The sequence below is a fragment of the Tachysurus fulvidraco genome, chromosome 18, assembly GCF_022655615.1.
Source record: "Tachysurus fulvidraco isolate hzauxx_2018 chromosome 18, HZAU_PFXX_2.0, whole genome shotgun sequence".
Lineage (NCBI taxonomy): Eukaryota > Metazoa > Chordata > Actinopteri > Siluriformes > Bagridae > Tachysurus > Tachysurus fulvidraco.
Window position 1 is genome coordinate 15,917,916 of NC_062535.1, and position 15,998 is coordinate 15,933,913.

The 15,998-nt window shown below is 36.5% G+C and overlaps 1 protein-coding gene across 1 annotated transcript; it reads left to right on the forward strand.

Moving 5' to 3' along the window:
• Window positions 1–1,722: 1,722 nt before the first annotated feature.
• Window positions 1,723–8,317, forward strand: otx2a (orthodenticle homeobox 2a). The gene is made up of 4 exons (XM_027179066.2): window positions 1,723–2,138; window positions 4,220–4,390; window positions 5,823–5,974; window positions 6,945–8,317. Exons 2-4 carry the CDS (start codon window positions 4,294–4,296, stop codon window positions 7,758–7,760), a joined length of 1,065 nt encoding a protein of 354 aa, XP_027034867.1. The 5' UTR covers window positions 1,723–2,138; window positions 4,220–4,293; the 3' UTR covers window positions 7,761–8,317.
• Window positions 8,318–15,998: the final 7,681 nt, after the last annotated feature.

Sequence of the window (15,998 nt, forward strand, 5' to 3'; positions counted from 1 at the left end):
TAATATACGTGAACAAATGTCGCATTGTGCGTGCGTTTTATTGCATGCATTAAATAAACAACGAGCAATTTAATGTAACAGCATCATAGATTGACATTATAACCAAAGATCTATATTAACTTTAATTAGCTATAATAAATTAACTATCAATGAGTAAACACGGCACAGTTTGAACAGCATCTTACCTGTGTCAAAAGCACAGCTGATGTGGAAAATTTGTCTTTCTTTTACAGCTGCGACTTGTTTTATTAGATTGTTTCCCGTATTGTTCCAGAAGTCTGTGAAAACTCTTTCCAGTCTGTTGTGGCTGTAATGTTTGAGCTGTTCCGCGTAAAAAGTCTACAACTCGGCTGCGGTAATGGATTTGTTCCTCAGCGCGTCTCCGCAGGTGTTCAACTGGCTGACAGCCTCCGAGAGGAAGAGGAGGGTGTTTAAAGATAAACCTATCCTCATGCTTTCCGATAAACTCGGGGATTTAGCTGGGGGATTTTATGCATCGTCGTTTTAATAAGTGCAGACAATTTTACAAGCAGAAGTAAAAGGGTTCTTGAGGAGGCCAATCCCAGGCCGGGGCTTTAGCGGCTTTAAGGGCTGAGGAAACTCCGGGATTACACACACACACACACACACACACACACACACACACACACACACACACACACACACACACACACACACACACACACACACACAAGATACAATAGCTTAATGCTGCTCAGATATCTTTATACACGGACATATCGATTCCACACTCCTTAAATCAAAATTTTTTTCATTATATGAACTTGTGTTCATGTGTGTGTGTGTGTGTGTGTGTGTGTGTGTGTGTGTGTGTGTGTGTGTGTGTGTGTGTGTGTGTGTGTGTGTGTGTGTGTGTGTCTTGGAATTTTTGCCTTTAGTAGCATGTCCATCATACAGAATTTATAAGTGACATGTGTTCTATTCTCTAAACATACTAGTAGAATTGTTGTCTAATATGAATATGCTTTAAAATGTACTTTTAACTAAAATCCAGTACCACCTAAAGTCAGTCAGGTTGGGTATTGGCGCTGTAAAAGTGTTTGTACTGTTAAATCGCAGTACAAACACTTGTATGATAGACACGTGATTAACAGCCAAAATGAAACAAATTTAAATAAAGCACGTGGTTAAATAAAACGTAGGTCTGAAGTGCGCTTCCTTGTTTTTGTTTTGTTTTAATTTATTTTATTTCCCCTAAAAATAATTAATAGAAACGGCACTCGGTATGAGTGAAAAAAAAATAAACAACGTAACAAAAATGAGTTGAAACTGTATTTTAAATTTAAATTGTCTTTTTAAGTTTGAATGATTTGTTTTTGTTTTATTTTTTTAGAACCTTTATACTCTAGGCAGAGACATTACGACACTTTTGAGGCAATTCGTCTCATTTTTTTTTTGTATTTTGTGTCTTGGTTTGTTTGGTTTGAAAAAGCGAAAATTTGATTTTTTTTTTCAATGTAATATTTTTTTGCAAAGTGTAGAATTATTACATGCTGTAGGCCCATAATACACTCTTTTATTTAAAGGTGGAAGTTTTTTCCACTTCAGATTCTCTGTACTAATCATCCGATTCTGTAATATATCAGTTTTTTAAACCGTGAATATTTTGTGTGTGGTTAATTCGCGTTGTTGGTGTATTACAACAAATCGTCCGTTTAATGAGTTTAAATAATTTTATCGTTTTAAAAGTGTATGCGTGTTGTTGAGCTTGATTTTCGATTCGCGCGGCAGGTCACCGTTACGTCACAATGAAACAATGCCTCTCTCACTCGTGATTGGCCAGCTCGCTCGATCGTAAAGAACCGCGTGCGCTCTGATTGGCTGAGGCAGGCGGTCCCGCAGGTATGCTTTTACTCATAGACGGGACAACGCACCAAAAAAGTGATCAATCTCAATTCGACAACATTGGCAGTCATCTATAGCGCGGCGCGCGGATGTGAGAGCAGATTGGGGCATTTGATCTTTTTTTTTTACAGCCAAGGAGTATGTTGGTGTTTGAGCTTATATTGTATTATTATTTTCTCTAATTTATCCTTAAACAAACATTCTGTACCGTTGAACATAGCCAGCCTCGTGGATATTCTTTACAGAAAGTGGATACGCGAGAGGTTCACCAGGTAAGAGACATTTTGCTGACGTCAATCGAAATTACGCATGAGTTTCTCGTCTCTACAGGACGAAATGGTTCGTTCGAAATCTGATGATAACATGTCATAAGGGTTATAATTAAAATGGGTCTAAATTTCAGCTAATTATTCTGTTCGTTTGCGTCAGAAAACCATTATGCGATATACAACGTATTTTCAAATGGTGTGTGAATACGCTTGGTTTTGCAAATTTGCGTTTTTTTGCAAATTAATTGTGCAAATGTGTCATTGTTTATGCAAGACGGAACGCATGCGTGATGCAGCTAGGTAAGTTTGGGTTTTGGGGGTTAACTCGTTTACAGAGTCGATAAGGTTTCTCGCTCTAAATGGAGTCCCCTCTGAGTCTAATCTAAATGGCTAAGACGGATAATTTGCACAGTTGCTGCTGATTTACATTTGGTTACAGCTCGTCTCGCAGTGTATTCTTTATCTGCGTGCTCTTAATGGGGCTGATCCATACCAATGTGAAAAGCGCACCACGTCATTTAACCAAACTTTTGTCTTTAAAACATTTGTACTAACTCCGCCATAACAAAACCTGTGTAACGAGTTCAGGTCCTCCCAAGTCATTTAACAAAGCAGCATATTTATATAAAATGAAAGTGTACGTGAGAACATTTTTGCTTTATACCCCCCTCAAGTCGAACAATTTGAATAATAATCATTTTGAGAAATTTTAGATGTAGTTTAACTTATTCACTGACGAGACACTCGTGTGCTTCTGTATTTATTTAGAAAATAATATATTTCAGATATTTACATGAAAAGTTTCTAGTTTTATCTATGACGCTAATTTTGCACACTAAATGCTAAGTAAAAAATAAAAACCATATTACATAAAATAAAAAGATACAAATATTTCTAAAATTTCCATGAGAAATTTGTCAAAAGAATGTTGTCTTTTAAATACAAGATTTATTATCTATTTGTAAATAAAATAAATGCATTTGTGATCTGATTCATTGCTTATTACAGTAAAGTGTCACTGGTCGAATTTTTCTATATCTAGAGGAGGTGTCTATATTTATTTCTATACACACACACACACACACACACACACACACACACACACACACACAAAAAAAAAAAAACAGTTTCGGCCATGACAGTGACAAAATGATCAAAGTTTGAGAGTTGTGCTTTAAGAGGTGCAGAAAGTGGGAACGACTAATTAGTGTTTGAAGTCCTCTTGATTAGTGAAGTGTGAAATGAGGTGATTAAGACGCTGTTTATATTTCTGATTGATCCTAACCTAAAGGACAAACTGGGATTTATTTCCTTACTTTTTTTCCTTACTTTTTTAATACTGCAGTAAGTCGTTAGCATAATGATGGAGATTGTATTTTTTGACCTGCACGTTGTCCTGAAACTCAAATTGAAAACTTCATACATTTCAGAAAATGTTGCCAATAGTAACTACACTAAATAAATTAAGAAAATATCTTAATCTAGTGAAAAAGCGGCTTTGATGTTGAGTATCGAGCTAGCTTGTGGTTTATTAACCTTCATCTGTTGATCAAGATCATCTGGATTTGTGACTCTTTTTTTTTTACTTTTATCGAAATCAACCTATACATCTGCAAAATATGCCCCACACTCAAAATCGGATTTATTAGTTTATTTTAATTAACATTTAAATTATGTTTGAATAATAAGTAATGTTTTATTAATTTGCGTAAAATTTTGTATGAAATTCAAAAAGAGTTATTCAATAAAACAACCAGGGAGCTTGCATTTTTATTGTATGACTTAACCTGGTCACAATAATAATAATAATAATAATAATAATAATAATAATAATAATAATAACAACAATAACAATGATAATTGTTATTGTTGTTGTTATTATTATTATTGTTGTTGTTGTTTTTATTGTTATTATTATCATCATCATCATCATCATAATTAACATCATTATTATTGGCGTGAATATTTCTATTTGGCATAATTTACTCAGGACCCCGTGTTCACGGCATATTTAAACATGACCTCATCTGCTGATTAATTGATGAAGTATTTTTGCAGCTCATCCTCTCCGCCCTTTTCCTCAGGTGTGTGTGAGCTCTGCGGGGAGACTCCGACTTTTCGGCGCGGACTCCGCCGTTACCCCACGCGAGCTGCTAGAATGATGTCATACCTCAAACAGGCCCCGTACGGCGTGAACGGCCTGGGGCTCGGGGGCGCGCCCATGGAGCTCCTGCACCCATCCGTTGGGTATCCAGGTACGCGCACATTACCATACGCAGGAAAACACTGTATTAACAACAGTAAAACAAATGAATAATTAAAACGCGAAAAATGAAACGAGAATATTCTGTAAGATCTTTTGAGGGACTTCTCGAGTATTACTGGCGAAATTGCAAACAGAATCGTGTTACAAAATAAAAAGTTTTTTTTTGTCAAGAACCTCTAAAATTTTACAGTTTCATTTGTACATTAAAACAGTATTATTACCAAAAGAATACATACATAAATTAATAGATAATATGTTTAAATGATACATGTGTTGACAAATATGTTTAACTGAACATGGCATGTTGATATTTATGTTTTATTGTTTATTTAAATATAAAATAACTGGTTCGTAGTTTGTTACACTAGTATCTGTAATTAGTTTTTATTTAAATTAAGTCGTCATTTTTTTCAACATAAACTTGTTTTCCGCCAGTTAAACAATCCAAAAAGATGTTATTTTTACTTTATGGTTGTTAGAACATTTAAGCTCGTTTTGACTTTAAGGCACATAAAACAGCTATTGTGACATAATATGTGTATTCTGCTCCATAGCCTTCACACACAACCTCCTGAACCGAATTCATTATTAACGCGGATCTTTGGTATGCAGTTTGACTTATTCTACACTTTTAAATCCAAGAGTTCAAGAGTGACTGGGTGTGGTGTTAAGTTCACACCAGAAAACAAACAAACAAACAAACAAACAAACAAACAAACAAATAAACAAATAGATAAATAAATAAATAACATACAGGTTAACTTTTGACCTTCTTAAGTTCCTTGCAAAATAATTGAAATATAATTTTAAGGCACAGAAGTCCAGACTAAACTCATGCAGAATTACATGGAATGGAATTCACACTATATGTGTGAAGTGTGGACTTTATAGACTATTATTGGTTGTGAAAAGCTCAGACCAGGGTTTACTCCAGAAGAGAGAATCTGTAAGAAAGAAAGTATTTAGTAAGACACGAATTGTAATTGCACAAATATATATATATATATATATATATATATATATATATATACAATGAAAATAATAAACATACAGACCAGGCTTTTCAATCCGTTTATCGTCAGCACGTATAATGACATAAATAAATGATTAGCGAACTCTTACAGGCATAGCGCTGTTTAACGTTTAAGGATTTTCTAAAATCCTGGAATACAAAGGACACAAAAGCTCAAAATTGACCCCTCCCCCCCCACAAAAAAAAAAACAAAAGAAAAAAAAACTAATAAATAGAAAGAAGAATTGATCATAGGAGAAAAGTTCAGATTAGTTTCAATAGTGATTGCACGTCTGCGTCTCATTGAATGCTCATTATTTCATTGATTTATTTAAACTTTCATCCCACGCGAGACTTTAACCATTAGACGAAAGCGTTATAATTCTTCTGCTCTTTTACGTTTTTAAAGCCAATCCCAGGAAGCAGAGGAGGGAGAGGACCACGTTTACGCGCACGCAGCTCGACATCCTGGAGTCTCTGTTCGCCAAAACGCGTTACCCCGACATCTTCATGCGCGAGGAAGTGGCTCTGAAGATCAACCTGCCGGAGTCCAGAGTACAGGTGTGTGTCCGTATCTGTGTGTTCACATGAAATTAAGACGTGCACAATTTCACCTGGATCTGCAGGAGAACTCAATGAAATGCGTGTCAAACTTTACTTTCACCGCCAAAAAAAAAAAAAAAAAAAAAAAAGACACGGATGTGATGGAAATCAAGAGATTTAAATATTAGACGAGAAAAACATTTCCTTCTGAACTGTCCATGCAAAAACCACAAATATATCTAGAGCTGAAACATTATGCAGCAAGCTCAGGCTTTCACGTGACACAATATGATTTTGTTGTGATATCTGAGATCTACAGCCCGACATGACTGTACTCGTACAAAAGCCTTATAAAGAACAATGATCCACAGACAGAGAAGAGTTACAGTCACCTGACAAGCCCTTAAATTAGTTTAAACTTGAGTTATTTTGTTCAAGCAAGTTATTTGTCCCTTTTTGATAATAAACACTTGTGATTGTTGAATTGAATAACTTCAATCACCTTGAACACTGAAGTTCTGTGTGTGCCCATCATACCAATGCATCTGATTTAGTCAATATGCCTTGTAATTTTAACATTTAAATAATAACTTTTACTGACAGGACTATGTAAATAGATAGATAATCTCCATTTAATTACAGTTTCTGGATGAGTTACCATTTGTGATTGATAACCTCAGCTATCTTCCCTATTGTATGGATCCCATTTTACTATTTTCCATATAATTAAGAGAAAATAAGTCTCAGTATTAGAAAATGTAATCTTACATAAAAATGAAATACACTGTACACCTGTATTTGTTGCCCAACTTTAAATATATCTAATATTAATCTTGAATTTTGTATTCTATTAATCTTTATATTAACATTTTGTTCTATGATTATGATCTGTAAACCTGCTTTGAGACAATGTCAATTGTAAAAAGTGCTATGCAAATAACCTTGAATTGAATTGAATGAACTGATATTCATTTCTCTCCTTGGCCAGGTGTGGTTTAAGAACCGGAGAGCTAAGTGCAGGCAGCAGCAGCAGAGCAGCAGCAGTAGTAACAGTGGCAGCAGTGCTAAAGTCCGGCCTGCGAAGAAAAAAGCCTCCCCATTGCGTGAGAGTCCTGGTTCTGAGAGCAGCGGCCAGTTTAGTCCTCCTGCTGTGTCCAGCACCAGCTCATCCTCATCATCTTCCTCCTCATCCTCTTCAAATTCGAACCTTGGTGGACTGGGCATGAGCAGTAGCTCCGCCTCTGGGGCCACGCCTGTGTCTTCTATCTGGAGCCCTGCCCCGATATCACCTCTTCCGGCTCCCCCCACAGTCCCAGATCCTGCACCTCCTAGCAGTGCATCCTGTATGCAGCGTGGTGTTTCAGGAAGCGGAGGGCCAGCTGGAGTAGCCTCGTACCCAATGTCTTACAACCAGACACCTGGTTATGCCCAGAGTTACCCCAGCACTGCGTCCAGTTCATATTTTGGAAGCATGGACTGTAGCTCCTACTTGGCACCCATGCACAGCCACCACCCACATCACCCTCAGCTCAGCTCCATGACAGGCACCGGGGTGTCTGGACACCACACGCACCCTCATCACCCCCACCACCTTGGACAGAGCAACGGGCACCACCACCCTCACCATCACCCGCATGCACACACACACCAGAGTTATGGTGGTGCTGCGCTGCCCTTCACCTCCTCAGACTGTGTGGATTACAAAGACTACAAAGACCAAGCTGCTTCACCATGGAAACTAAACTTCAGTGCAGACTGTTTGGACTACAAAGACCAGGCGGCTTGGCGCTTTCAGGTCCTGTGAGGAGAAGCTGTTTTTTTGTTTTGTTTGTTTGTTTTAGCATTTTAGTTTCGTTTAGAAAGCCACCACACCATAGAACAAAACAATTCCTGATTGTGCTCTAAAGACATTTAAAGAGCCATTTGGGAATGGATTTCAAGGTGGAAACCTTCTAAAAGAGGAGATACTCTAGACCACTCTGTACTGGTGTTGCAGGATTAATCCCATGCCAAAGGTCTTTGGCTATCAGCTCTGCTGTCTCTTTGCCCACACCGCCTTAAACAAGAGGATCCTCTGAAGACTTTTCTCTCTCTAGCTTTTGCTAATTTGTGAAGGGAAAAATACTATCTCCTCCTGAAACATAACATGGTTTGGCCATAATTTGGTATTTAAAAGACTAAGAGATCCACAAAGCCCTCTACATCTCCTTGCCTTCCTCAATCCACTGCAACTCGCTGCACTTGGACTTCTTGTGTGTCTATGAAGGCAATACATATAAACTACAATTATACAATATGATTGTCCTGCAACAGAGTAAACAAAAATGTGAACCAAACCTGTTGCCTGTGAAATGTTAAAAAAATGAGCTGATACTTTTTTGCATTATGTTCATTAAATAAAATATGTTTTAAATCAAAATTAATGTTTTTTTTATTCCCACCTCAAGAACGACCACCAAGACTGAAGAAAAACTAATGAATTTATATGAACAGAATACAGTCAGTAATGAAAATGAAAATCATGCAAAAAATATCATCGGAGATATCATCGGATGAGAAAACTCAAATATGTTTACTAACTTCTATAAAATGCAAAACCTGATTTAAAAAAAAAAAGTACAAGCATGTTAAAGAAAAAATAGTCCCCGTCAATCATTGTACTGCAGTTATTAGTTCACACCGAAGCATTGGTTTAAAACTAAATGACAAAGAGTTAAATAAATGGTAGTCGCCTTAAAAAGGAAACACTAACAATAAATAGACCTATATATTAAATTCCATACTACAATGTTTCAGTCGCGTGCAGAAGTGACTCCCGCGCGCACTCCCGAAAAAAAGAATCGAATCAAGAGAAAAGAATCAAAAACTTGTAAATGAATCAAATCGAATCGGCTCCTGATCCACCATTCGTTCTTTCACGTGTGTTTACACTGAGGACAAGTAAATTCCAGCAAATACGAACAAAGTTGGTTCACAAAAAACAAACAAAAAACAAAAACAAAACGATGAGTCAAATGATGAACAGATGAAGTGTGGAGTGAAGGAGTACAGTAATACTAATAAATAATAAAACTAATAATTAATAATAATAATTTGTGCTGAACACTACAAACCCTACTCTGACATTTAGGGAAGCTGTTAGAAAGCTTAAATACAATTCAGCGAAGTTTGAATTAAACTGAAAAATATACTGGTTAACACACCAATGATGACCTTTTTTTTATTTTATTTTCAAACTTAAAATAAAATAATAAAACAACTCCCTATGCAGTGTCCGAACTCCATCAATGCACTATACAACACTTCAGAAAGAGCACTGTATGATTAATCATTAAATTAATATTAGAACTGATTTTAATCAGTAAAAAACGACATATTCACCACATCACCTTGTCTAAAAGTTAGACTTTGCAGTTAGCTACAGCTTTACTTGTAGTTTTCACCCTTTACGTATACTTCTCTTCTTGAAGTATTGCCTAATGGTTTTCTCAGTATGACATGACACGACGTGATGTCTCAGATGGACAGTTGCACAACAGACCTTTGGTTACATTGGGTTTTATCTCTGTCGCTTTAAACGCGTAGAGTTTAATTTGCGCAGCTTTAAATATTCTCCATTTTCTCCACCACAGCTCAACTACAGTTCAGTGGAACAACAGTAAAACTACAAGTTATATCAAAAGACAAAAATGTTTTCTTTTGGCTCAAAAATATAGCGACACCGCTACTTTTAACAAAGGTCTCAATCTATAAAAACAATTAATCTTGCATCCAGGGCTCTTTGGTTTTTCCCTCTGGAAAACAATAAAAAAAAAAGTCAACTGTAAAAAAATCAATCAAATCAATCAATCAATCAAGCAATCAATCAACCAACGAACCTGCGCAGCAGGTTGTTTTATAAACATGAGCCAAACAATTTAAATTACTAGAAAAACACATTTAAATCTATAAAAATGTTTTGGCGTAGTGAAGCATTGAAACAGGACATAATTTTTAATTAGCATTCAAATTGTAGCTTTTATTATTATTATTATTATTATTATTATTATTATTATTATTATTATTATTATTTTATTAGTTTGTTTTATGTGAAGACATTTTTCACCTGCTTTTTTAATTACTGATCTTTGGTCCAAATTCATTCAACTTAAATGTTGTCAAACAATTTAGCAACTAAAAAACATGATAAGAAATGTAGTAATGTTTCTAACGAATGTTGTGAACAGGATGTAAACAGAGGCTTTTTAGAAAATTTAAAAAGAAAATTTGTTCTTTATTCTGAACTGAAATTTGTAAAGATTGATTCTTAATTATAACCCTAATTAAGGTTCATTTAAGTACCATAAATTATTTTAAAGGTCCGTTAGCATACCCTAGAGGACACAAAACTAGCAATATAACAAACCTATTCTCTACATGGATGTTCTAATTAATTTAGCTCTTAATAGAAATAAAATTTATGCAATAGTTTATTTGATTCGAGACACACATACATAATGATATTCTATGCTACCAGGGACTGTAGTTCATATATGTTATAGTACTTTGCTATTTAGTGTGATACTTGTTGTTTGGGGTTATCTCTATAGTGTCACGTGCAATTTCAGGGCATAGAAATATACTGAAACGCAACTTTACACGTGACACCATGTGGATCACATATGATAACGCGTGGTGGAGAAACGTGGCATGGCATAAACGTGGATTTCACCATGTTTGAATGACCTGAGATAGCACACACCTGGGGGTTACGTAAGCACGTGTCACCAGGTGAATACGATAACGTGTGATCACGTGTCTTAAAATGACGTGTGTAGTTTAACGTATGCTGTTTGGGTGCTGTCTGGACAGAAGTTCCTGACAGAAGTTGTACTCACGAATTGGATGGCCATTAAATCGCATCAAAACACAAATCCACACGTTTCCTTTCCCTGACCAACAAACACTGCGCATGAATTTATTTATCCATCCGAAATAAGAACAAATCCCGATTTTAATTAGCAACTTGCCGTGTTTGTTTGTCGCCCCCCTAGACGTGGGGCAGCTGGATAAACATGCCAGTTGCCAGTGTGTGTGTGTGTGTGTGTGTGTGTGTGTGTGTGTGTGGTTAACAAACAGCTCGGGATTTGCAGTAAATCTGCTCCAAACAGCGCCGCTAATCTTCTATGAGGCTTAAAGCGCTCAGTTCACTGATTTACCACCAAACACCTGTTTCACCAGCTCATTACTGCTCCACCGACATGATACACTTTATTTGTTTAACATTGCCATCAAAACTGAGTTCAGGGACATGATGTACAAGCAGCTTTCTTGCTTGCAGGAAGACGATCACGTTTATAAACACAATGAATGCCGACACTCACTCAGACAGATTTATTAGCGCAAAGGAAAATAAATTGTTTTGGTTTCCAAGCAAATTTTCTTCAGACGGTTTATCTTAAATATTAGAAGTGTTTTTGTAAGTGTGAAAGTGTGTTTACGTTTGTTTTTGGTTGTTTCTTTTTCTTTAAAGTCACTTTTTTGTCTCTTGTCTTCATAAAATAATTACCTTTATCGAGCATCTATTTACTAAAAGGAACAGACTTGATTTAATTGTGTTGTAGCTGTTAGACACAATTATAAACTTCATCTTTCTTTCTTTCTTTCTTTCTTTCTTTCTTTCTTTCTTTCTTTGAAAAAGAAATGTAGATACATAAGTATTAAACTGTACACATAGAAACACGGACTAAATCTATTTATAATGATAATGAAAAAAAAAAAATCCCCATAATGTTTTGGAGTCCACCTTTTTTCTTCTACACCATGTGTGTGCAGCCCGGAAGTCCTAGTAGATCGAAAACCTTTTGTATTTTTATGTTTAAATTTTAAAGAAAAAAAAAAGATTTTTAAAAATAAATTAATGATAATGACTTATTAAGTCTTTGAGGCACCAAATTACTAATATAGAACTAAGTATAAATAATAATGATTTATTTTAAATAACTAGACACTGGAATAATAAGTGTAAAGAGTCTATTTTTTCTGACACACGTTATTTTTTGTGCCTCATAATGGACTCTTCTCTTCTTCTCTCCTATCTCCTCTTTTTCTCTCCTCTCTTCTCATTTTTCTGTAATTGGTGTAGTGATCAGGACCACAGATCTTACTCAGTCACAGCACGTCATATAGTTTTTGACACATCACAGTGTCAACTGTGTGGACTTAAATGTAGCAGATATTTTGTGAGTGTTTGTGAAATGTAAGGAATAAATGTGACGTGAATGTGGTTAATGTACAGAGGCGAGGTTTTGTTAAGAATAGTAGTCTGCAAAGAAAACAATGATCAAACGAATCACATTAATTACATCACTAATCACTAACTACTAATCATTAATCACTAATCACCAATCAGCCTTGCATACAATTTTTATGACTGTATAAGCCACAGAATCAATGTAGATTTGCAATCTTCATTCAGTTTATCTTCTTTCTTTCTTTCTTTCTTTCTTTCTTTCTTTCTTTCTTTCTTTCTTTCTTTCTTTCTTTCTTTCTTTCTTCCCATCAGCTCAGTAATGCAGGCAGTGTAAGGTACTTCAGTGTATCAACAAAAATATGCATAATCAGAATCGACGTGTGTGTGTGTGTGTGTGTGTGTGTGTGTGTGTGTGTGTGTGTGTGTGTGTGTGTGTGTGTGTGTGTGTGTGTGTGTGCAAATAATTCAGCCTGAGAAATAAAAAAAAAAAGCATGCCTCTACTCTGATTGCTACTCTACCTGATCCTCAGCTCCACTGCAGTGTGACACGGAAAAACCGGTTTCACACACACACACACACACACACACACACACACACACACACACACACACACACACACACACACACACACACACACACACACACACACAGTGCCATGCTCGGATGGTTTAACATGAACCAGATTAAAATATTAGAATTTGAATATTGAAAGCAAAGACCTGTCTACACTCTCAGATCTTAGGCACCAAACACAAATACTCTTTCACTGTATCTCATCATTTATGTTACCCTCAAACAGACCCTCATGTTTATCCTTTTTTTCTAAGTTCTAAGGCTTCAAATGATGTATATTTGATGTTTCCTCAGCAAGTACACTTCAGTAGAATACACATTTCCAGTACCTTTGGGTGCAATTGATTTTTTTTCCATAGAATTATATCTTTAAAAACATTTTTAGGATTTAAACATGTGACACTCTACAGCTCAATACAAACTGACCTAATCTCAGGTTAATAAAGTAATTATATGAGCCATAACACAACAATATTTTATTTTACATTATACCCAATAAAGCAGTGACGATTTTTTATTTAATACATTAAGGTGACCTCTGTACTAACTCATTTATTCCAGCGATCTCTAAGTGGGTAGACATATCTCTCTCCTGCTGTCCAGTGGTAACACTGATAGCGACGGCTTTGGCTTAATATTGTTATACGACCCGGACTGCCATGTTTAAAATTACAGGTTACGCTATATCAGACAGGCCACTTTGTGGAAATATGAACAGGGTCGCAAGTATCGCAAACTCAGCATGGTATAGTCTTACATAAGATTAGGAAAGGTTAGGATGGGTTAGGTTAAACTATTGTTGTCATCAGAGTACGATTACAGAGAGTGGTAATGCAAATGGCAATTAAGATAAATGAAATAAATGAAAACCTCTGGCGGTTCTTGGGCTTGAACCACCAACCATCTGACCAGTAAGTCAGAGCCTTAATTGTTGAAACATCACTTGTTCGGCAAGTGCACGTATAACACAGTATAGTTTGGTGTTTAATGCGGATGAGTTCTTGAGGCTTTTTAGTGTTTAGCATATTAGAGTTGTGCAAAAGTCCATGGTTGGGATTGGAGGTGTCCTTGATAATATCCCTTGTTCTCACTGAGCAATGCTTTTGATAATGTTGGGTTCTAGTGGGCAGTTTTCAGTGCTGTAGTGTTGAAGTGTTGTACCATGCTATTTATAAGGATGCTTTCAGTGGTATAGCGATAGAAGTTCACTGTGATCTGAGGAGCATGCTGCGCTTTCTTCAGCATCCTGAGAAACTACAGGGCTGTTGTGCATTTATGAAGAGATAGGAGATGTTTAGTTTCCAGGAAGGTTGAGCAAAGAACTGCTGTGAACATCCAGAATGCCAAAGCAGGAGACATCCTCTAGCTCAGTCCCATAAATGAAGATAGTTTTTGTGGCTCTTCAATATGTTCCTGTAGTCCACAATCAGTTTTTACGGATGTTAAAGTTAGGGATATTTGCACACCATGCTACCTCAGTCTTACCTGTAAGAAGACATTCAGATTCTGATGGTTTCAGTGTCAAGAACCTCTCACTGCAGAACTAAAAATCCAGGAGGTGGGGTCAGATCTGATCCCATCTTGTTCTGTGTTATTGGAGCCATTTATGATGACATAAAATATTGGTCAGATTTTAATAACTAAATATTTCAAATCCGCTTTAAAAATTTTCAGACTTTTTTTTATAAGACTCCTGCTATAAAACACCGGTATTTTTGGTGTTATTAGGTAACATGTATATGATACACGGTACATATGTCTGGCCATGCCCTTTCTTTTGGCCACACACTGGTTTAGCCTACAGTACACCTTGTCCAAGCCAGGGTTGTGTAATGGGACAGCTGTGTCATGACAGGGACTCAAACCTGCCGTGCTGCCCCATGGCCTCAGCTTCAGATATGAGATTTGAATAATGAATGAATGTCATTCGGCATAAAAACATTATTGATTTACTCCAGTTGCGGTAAATAAATATTTCATGCTCATGTACAACATCTCAAGGTAAATAATGCTAATCAGGATCTAGAAATGAGTGAAAGGTACAGTTTTTTTCATGCTACACACTTTATGATATAAAATGTAATATACAATGTCCCCATTTGCCCCAAATGTGATTAATGATTATGACTCTTCAGTATTGCTCTGTTAGATGAAGAAGCAGAAGCAGAAGCATTTGTTTGTCACATATACATTACAGCACAGGGAAATTCTTTCTTTACATATTCAACTTTGGAGCTTAATGTCAGAGCACAGGGCCAGCCATGATAGTGAGGAGGGTTAAATGCCTTGCTCAACGGCCCAATACTGGCAGGTTGGCACTTGAACCATGTTCCTCTGATCAACAGTCTCCTCTGATCAACAAACTATGGATTGTTGATCAGAGGATCGGGGTTCAGAGGATTTCCACTCAGCAGTTAATGTCATACATTAATGTGCATATTCGTTGATTCATTCATTCATTCATTCATTCATTCATTCATTCATTCATTCATTCATTCATTTTCTACCGCTTATCCGAACTTCTCGGGTAACGGGGAGCCTGTGCCTCAAGTGTCATCGGGCATCGAGGCAGGATACACCCTGGATGGAGTGCCAACCCATCGCAGGGCACAAACACACTCTCATTCACTCACACTCACACACTACGGACAATTTTCCAGAGATGCCAATCAACCTACCATGCATGTCTTTGGACCCCTATGCCCCCTGTGCATATTCAGTGACTTAATAATAATAATAATAATAATAATAATAATAATAATAATAATAATTGTTGGGAACGATCTTAATCAGTAGATGCTCTCTGACTTTACACACTGGTGGTGAATTAAGTACTTTCTCATCCTGTTTAATCAGCAGTAGGGAAGTATGTTTGGAGAGCTGTATCATGTGCAGGACAGTCAGTAGCTTCTGGTCAGAAAGTCACTGGGATTGTCTAGTAATTTGTAGCTAGACTCTTTTCGAAATTAAGTCACCAAATCTTGCAACAAGTTCACTAAGCGTGGCAGACATTAGCCACTACACATTTGTCTAGATTTTTACTAGACTTCATCCAGAGACTAAGGGTCATCGTAAACCGCAGACCGGAATTCTCCTGTTCCATGTTTCTGTAATTTCTATGTAAACCAACCTGATACTGTAGTAGTCAAGAAGATCCTTTACAACCTCCAGTTTTTTTGTTGTCTCTAAGGTATATATTCCTCCTCGGCTGTAAGTTTGAAGACGCTTAGCACTTT